We start from the raw sequence: 7,820 nt of genomic DNA, 5'->3' as shown, positions 1-7,820 counted from the left end.
AAATTTCAATTACATAAATAAAGTTTTTATTTCCTACCAAAAAAAAAATTTTTTGTACCAAAAAAATTTTTTTTGCAAGATTGCAACTGGGTGCACCTTCTCTCAAGAACAAAAAAAGTAGGAAAAAATAAAAAGAAGAATGCAAAGGCATAAGTACACTTGCAGGGGAGCAACTCTACTAAAGTACTAATCATCAAGGGATAAAGATAGTTGCACTTGTTCGTTCCGACTATTTTCTTCTCCACCCCCCTTTGGAAAGACCTCCCTTTCAAGGACCGTTCCAAGTCCTCTCATCCCCTCTCTCTCTATTGAGTCTTCGGTTGAGGTGGGCCTCCCCTCCCCCCTCCCCAACACTAACCATGGTTTTTTTTTTTTTTTTGGCTTTTGCAGGGTGGGGTGGTTTCCAGCAATGGTTTCAAAAGTGATTCCGACAAGATGAAGGAAGAAGATGAGTGAAAGAGGAATTCCTTCTCCCATCTATATGATTAATAACAAAGAAAATATTGATGGTATTTTAGTCTTATCTTATGTATTAAACAACTCAATGGACATTTTGGTCCCTCTCATGATATCAAATCTCCTGCTTTCAATCACAATTTCACATCATTGCTTTGATTTTTTTCGTCCTAAGATTTCATAGAATATCTACTGCTTTGATTTTGTTCCGTGAACATCAACTCTAGTTTCCCAATTCTAGTGAGCGATGTACAACGGCACAGGATTGCAAACCCCAAGGGGGTCTGGCACAAATGGGTATGTCCAGAACAACAAATTTTTCGTGAAGCCAAAGAACCCTAGAGAAGAAAAGAAGGTATTTTAGGGAGATCAAAGTATCGTGGGTGTGAAGAAGCCCAACAGGGAGATCCTAGAGCATGACAGGAAGCGACAGATTCATTTGAAACTTGTGATGCTGGAAAAGAAACTGATTGATCACGGATACACAGATGATTGAGATTCAGGAGAAGCTCTACGAAGCAAGAAACACTCTATAATATTTCACATCTCTTGCTTTTGATTTTCTTTGTTTCTCTCTTTCACATTTTCTGCTTTTTGATTTTCCGTCCCTTGATTTCACTTACTTGTATATTCTCTGAGATTTATCATCATGAATAGTCTTTTATCTAATTCCAACAAGCATTCGATTATATTTACTTGTTTTTTGGTTTTCTTTCAATGTCCTAATCATAATATGTTTGACAACATTCACCAAACTCAATCTTATCTATTGGATTAGTTTTCATACAAAATTCTCAGAAAACTAATTAGTGTCATGATATATAGGTACTTTAGGTAGATGATTTTCCAAATGTTGAGTGAAGATTAGTAAAGTTTATGGAAGTAGATAACAACCAATGTGCATGCATTTCGTACTAATTTCAGTTGAATGTGTGATGAAAGTAAATAACTGCGAATACCCTTTCCCAAGTCATGCCAAGTGACCTTTTGAAAATAAGGTTCACATTAAATGACAAAAAATGAAGGGTATAGCTAAGCCAGCCAATAACAATGGGCATTAATGGATCAAAATTGTTCGGTCTTAGATATGTAGAGTTTGGATCTAAATTGTTTGGTCTTCTGTTGTAGGGTGTGGATCATCTTTTCTTTATCCTTTCTTTTTCAATTGTCTTTCTTCTAGCATCGTGTTTTGGATTTTTATCAGAAATGGACCATCCATTTCTTTTTGGATGAAGGATCCAAGTCCATGGTCACATCCAAAACCTAGGTAAGATTTAAATGAAAGAAAAAACAGTTATTTTAATTTAATCTAAACTTTTGGATGTGACTGATCGACATGTTTTCTTCATTTAAAAGGAAATGGATAGTCAGAAATAGAACTAATAAAATTCCTTGTATTTTTCTCTCAGTAGGATCATTTGGTTGTTTTCAACACTTTGCACCCCACCACCCGAAGCTTGGTGTTCTACCTATTTTTTAGTATTTTCTCAACCAAGCATTGGTTCGGGCCATGCTGAAACAATGAAAATTTAAATATAAGTATAAATTCATAAATAGATGTAGGGTTATTTATGATTTTATCACTCTAAACGGACTTAAACTAGGGGAGAAATAGTGAAACTAAAAAATAAAAAAATTGAAGCAAAAAAACCTAGCTTCTCTCTCTCTAACCTTCACCATGTTCTCATATTCACTTTTAATTTTTCCTTTGGGGTAACCACTTTAATAGTAAGGAAAATTTTCATTAGCTCTCCGATAGGGAGGTTTCTTTAGGTCTCTAACATTTTCTTATGAATCTCTTATTTTAAAATATTCAAAGCATTGGTAGATAGAAGGGCTCTAAGAGTCTAAGGTCTATGCTGTTGATTCGTCAACCAGACATTTTATGTATTGCTCAACCAAATGTGGAGATTAGAAAGTGCCCAATTCTTTTACTTAATCGATTGGGATATACTCTTCAAAATCTTGTGTTTATTTTTCGTAATAATAAAGAACCAAACTTATGGGTTTTTGGAAGAGAGAATTGTCGCATCCTGGTGGTTATTGGCTCCTCGATCAACAAATCTCATTACAATTTGTTTGGAAATGAGTTCAATTTGGCCTCTTTGTGGTGCATGGGTGTTGCCTTAGAGCTGATCATAGAAGATTGTGGTTGGAATTGATTGGTCAAGCACTATCTAGTATGCCGTGGGTTGTTATAGGGGATCTTAATGATATATTATGGTCTTCTAAAAGAAAGGGCCTAGGAATGTTTAGTTTGGGGTCTTCAAGTGATTTTCAAGCTATGGTTGATGCCTGCAATTTGTTGGAATTTCCATCGTTAGGTAAATTTATTTGGTCGAACCATCGGCGAAGTGGAAATGTTTTATTAATGTTAGATAGAAGTTTTTGTACTGCAAACTGACACTAGAGATATTTGGTGATACTAGGCAAGTAACTCTCACTACTCCGGGGCCCCCCCCCCCCTCCTCCCCCCCCCCCCCCCCCCTCTCTCCCCTCCCCCTTTTTCCCCCCCTCTTTTTTTTTTTTTCTTCTTCCCCTCCCCCCTGAAATCAAAGGGTGGTGTAGGATCTTGATTCCAATAGTGCTCCTGCCCTGATGGCTTTCCAAGCAGTTTTTTTAGAAAATGTTGAGACATTATTTCTTGTGATTTTGGGGTTGCGGTTACAACCTTCTTTCGGCGTGGGAAACTCACTAAAGGGGTCAATAATAGTTTCATTACTTTGATTCCGAAAGTAGCAAATGTAGTTTCTTTGGAAAAATTTTGGTCAATTTGCAGGAACAACTTTTTTTGCAAAGTGGAATCTAAATGTATAGCTTCTCGTCTCAGTCTTCTTCTTCCCAAATTGATATTTGTTGAACAAAGAGCTTTTCAGAAGGGTATGTTTATTTCAAAAAGTATTTATGTTGCTTCGGAGTTTACCAATATATTGTTCTCCTCTTTTAGAGGAAGTGGTTTGGGTCTTAAAATTGATATAAAGAAAGCTTATGATACCTTATCCTGGAATTTTCTCTTTCCTGTCTTGCGAAAATTTGGCTTTATTGACAACTAGGTCGGGCGAATTCATGAATTGTTAGTTTCTTCTAGAATTTCTATTCTATTGAATGGGGGACCTGTGGGTTATTTTGGTATTGAGAGGGGGCTGCGTCAAGGTGATCCCATCTCCTCTCTTCTCTTCCTTTTAGTAGAAAAAGTGTTGTGTAGAGGTCTTCACTCTATTGATGACGTCAGAGAATCTTAAGGTTTCGCATAGCCTTAGGGGTTTGGAAGTACCTTCTTTTTTGTTATATGCTAATGATATTTTCATTTTTGCAAATGCTTCATTGAGATATGTTAAGGGATTAGTGGATTGTTAAGGAAAATATCAAGACTTCTTTGGTCAACATATTAACTTTAACAAAAGTAAGCTCTTTCTTGGCCAAGTTGCCCCTCATAGGAGGCAACAAAAAATTGAGCTTCTTCGGGTCCCAACAACTTCTTTCCTTACAAAGTATATTGGTATTGATATTTTAAAGGGAAAGCGACTAGCTCCAGGCTGTTGCATGTGCTTGATAAAATCAAAAGTCTCCTTCTTGGTTGGAAAGGGAAGCTTCTCTTTATGGCAAGAAGAGTGGAACTTGTTCACTCTGTCATCTCTAGTATGCCCATTTATAATTTTTTTTTAGACTGGTGGTCAGGCTCTAATATAAAGCAAGCTGAAACATGGATGCGTAATTTTATTTGGACTAGAAATATAGAGTCAATAAAGAAAATCATTGTCCAATGGGAGTCCGTTTGTGCTCCGAAGTGTGAAGGCAGGTTGGGACTTCGTCATTTGCGAGAGTTCAATTTTACTTGTCTCTGTAGGTTGGCTCGGCAAATAAAGCATAGTAACTCTTTCTTTTCAAGATTTTTGGAAGGAAAGTTGATTGATGATAAGGGTAATTTGCGGACTTCTAAGCATCGTTCTTCAATTCTTTTTGGGCTAAAAAAGGTTTGGCATTTTGTTGCTTCTCATAAGAGATGGACAGTGGGTAATGGGACAACCATTAATTTTTTGAAGGATCGTTGGTTAGGAGACTTTACTATTGCTTCCCAATTGAAGGTTCCTTCCATTTTGGTGGACAAGTTAAATCTTAAAGTGGCGGATTGGATTCTTGATCGGCAATTGTGTTTTACGGGGGTACACTCCCCTCGTTTAAGAGAAGTCCTGGAGTTAGTAAGTCTTATCCCTCTTCTTACTGGTGTTCAACAATGATATTTGTCATTGGACCGGTACTGTCCAAGGAGAGTTCTCAATCAAATATGCCTAGGATATGCACAGGAAAAAAATGGAATGGTGCGGTTGTGGATTGGGCAAACATTACTTGGAATTTGAAGTTATTACCTAGACAACAGATTTTTTGTTGGCATCCCGTTTGATGCGGTGGTTATGTCCAAAGGGATCTCCTTGGTTTCACATTGTGGTATGTGTTTAGGGGCTTCTGAAGATATTACAAATATATTTATTCATTGCTCTTTTGGTTGTAGTTGTTGGCAATCTTTGTGTGCATGGTTTGGTATGAGTTAGAAGGCAAACTCTTCTCTTCAAGATAGTTACAAGTGGTGGAGGCAACAGGCTAATACTTAGCCTTTAGGGACTGTGTGGTTCATGGATGCTTCTTGCTTTTGTATTATCTATAGTTTGCTCGTAATAAATTTCGATATGAGGAGGTGCTACTATCTAAAAACTAGGTACTACATTAGATCTCCTTTGACCTTGATCATTCATCATGATTATGTAATTGATATTAGAAAGGTCTCTCCAGTGGTTTTTGCCCACTCGCAGGCTATGGGTCTGAAAATCTCTATTAAGAGCCCTGCTCCTCCTCAAGAAATTTTATGGGTATCTCCTTTTGTAGGATGGGTTAAGCTAAATGTGGATGGCAGTTCTTTGGGCAATCCTAGTATGGCTGATGCAGGTGGACTGTTTAGAGATGAGTCATCAACTGTTATTTTTAACTTCAGCTCCTTTTTAGGTATAAAAACTAATTTTGAGGCTGAAATGGAGGCTTTGATGCAAGGTGTAGAGTGGGCAGTAAAGTTAGATATACCACGACAATGGATTGAGTGTAACTCAGTGGTTGTTGTGGTATTGATTCAGCAAAGGAAGATTCCATGCATTTTCTTGCAGTGCTGGAGAGATGTTGATTTCTTTTTTGCCCGTCATCCTTGGAAAATTACCCATTGTTATACATAAAATAATCAGGCTGCTGACTTCTTGGCAAATCAAGCTACGAGATTGGGTTCTTCAAATGTTAATTTACCCTGAATAGCAACGATAAGGAGTGAACTTGATCTAGAGGCACCTAGTCGGTCTCGCTTCAAATGTTGACTTCTTTTCTATGTTTCTATGAGATGGAACCAATGAGATTAGGTGTAACTAGGGGCAATTGATCTTGTGAGATTTGAGGGTTGGTTCTTGATTGTATGATTTTATTTGGTTTTTTTCTCTTTAATACAAATGACCATTTTAGAGAAAAAAAAGGGAAAATTTTCTAAATGGTTTGATTTAAAAAAAATATTTATTCAATAAGATTATTTAAAAAAAATTACTTAAACGGATCATATTTTTTAAAATAATTACCAAATCCCAAATCTTTTACGAATTTCTTCCGTCTTTTAGCAATTTTAAGGCCGACGACATCTTGTCTTTTATAGCCCTCAGTCTTCATATCATTTGTCAGTTTCATCATTTGCAATAAAAGACTTAAGGATAATTTGGCTAATCCATGGTAGAACATTTATTGGGGGACAAAAATTATAACAAAATTTGAAATTAGTAATTATTTTCAAAAATATAATCTATTTGAGTAAAACTTTTTTTAAAATATTTTAAATCTGACCATGTGAAAAAATTTCAACTTAATGGTATTATGAGCATAAATAGCTGAAACGGATAAAATCAAACCAAAGGTAAAACAGTAATAACATACCCTTAAGGGCTATTATTGGCATTTTGGAAAAAAAATAAGCCACAACATTAGTTAATCTACACAGCAAGAAGTAATGTAAAATGAACAAATTACTGATCGATTATTATTTTTAAATAATAAAAGGAATTAAGATAATAATATTGTCATTAGTTATATACTTATATTATAACTTATAAGGTATAACACAATAATACCACATGGCATTGGTGGAGTTCGAATAAAGGTCGAAGTGTGTCGCAATTCCCAAATCGGAATTCGAGTCTGAGTCGGTCACGACATTTGCGTTTATAAAACTCGTCCCTGATTCTCCTTTTTCGTTCACAGATTCATCAATTTCACATTCTTGCTTTCATTTTCCCTCTCGATATCAAATCTCCTGCTTTCGATTACGATTTCACATCACTGCTTCGATTTTTTCCGTCTTAAGATTTCACAGCATACTGCATATCTCCTGCTTCGATTTTGTTCGGTGAACATCAATTCCAGTGAACGATGTACAACGGCATTGGATTGCAAACCCCAAGGGGGTCTGGCACAACTGGGTATGCCCAGAACAACAAATTTTTCATGAAGCCAAAAAACCCTAGAGTAGAAAAGAAAGGATTTCAAGGAGATCAGAGCATTGCTGGTGTGAAGAAGCCCAACTGGGAGATCTTAGAGCATGACAGGAAGCGACAGATTCAACTGAAACTTGTGATGCTGGAAGAGAAACTAATTGATCACGGATACACTGATGAGGAGATCCAGGAGAAGCTCCAAGAAGCAAGAAAGACTCTGCAGGTGGCGGTTGATGACTGAAAAGAGAGAAAAAAAAATTAGGGTTCACTGTATAAATCTCGATTAGATAAATTGTATTGAACAGAAATTTATTAGCATTACATCTTGATTTCCAGGTGAGAAATTTTGGTTGAGAGCAGGTTAAAATTTCTCCGTTCCCACGTTGCGTCCTCTGTTTTTTGGTAACTGTATTGGATTCTGAATTTTTTTTTTTTTTTTTTTTTTTTTTTTTTTTTTGAAATAATGGTTCTGATAGATTTGAGTGCCTTGTTTCACATTTTTTAGACATGAGTGGCCTGTAATTCAAGGAATGCCAAGAAATAATGAATTGTGCTTCAACGAACTTTTTCAGTGTATTGGGTCAAACTTTTCATTTTATGGAAAAGGAAAAGAGTGAAGATCTTTAAATCTTATTCGTAACCTTAAGTCAGAAAATCCTAAATCTTAAAATGACCTTATAGGTTAGGTCCAAAATGTCAGTGTCAGTGGCTGTTGATATCACCTACACCCTAGAAATTTCATTTTGATCTGAATTTTGTTGTACAGTATAGTTTAAGGCCAATAAACATACACGGAGCCGACTTTTGGAAATTCCCAGTTGCCCATGAGTTTCATGTCAGGTTCTATCAACA

At 36.2% G+C, this 7,820-nt stretch overlaps 1 protein-coding gene across 1 annotated transcript; it reads left to right on the top strand.

Annotated features, from left to right (window-relative positions):
* The first annotated feature begins 6,903 nt into the window (after positions 1-6,903).
* LOC149004714 (uncharacterized) lies at positions 6,904-7,209 on the top strand. Its single transcript, XM_089135696.1, has one exon. It carries the CDS (start codon positions 6,904-6,906, stop codon positions 7,207-7,209), a length of 306 nt encoding a protein of 101 aa, XP_088991822.1.
* Positions 7,210-7,820: the final 611 nt, after the last annotated feature.

This window comes from Hakea prostrata, chromosome 9 (assembly GCF_041222555.1).
Source record: "Hakea prostrata isolate BN-2017 chromosome 9, UWA_Hpros_2, whole genome shotgun sequence".
Classification (NCBI taxonomy): Eukaryota; Viridiplantae; Streptophyta; class Magnoliopsida; order Proteales; family Proteaceae; genus Hakea; species Hakea prostrata.
This window is presented reverse-complemented; position numbering and strand designations above follow the sequence as displayed.

Excerpts from the sequence above, each read along its gene's own strand:
- LOC149004714 (XM_089135696.1), top strand. The coding sequence starts at position 6,904 with ATGTACAACGGCATTGGATTGCAAACCCCAAGGGGGTCTGGCACAACT.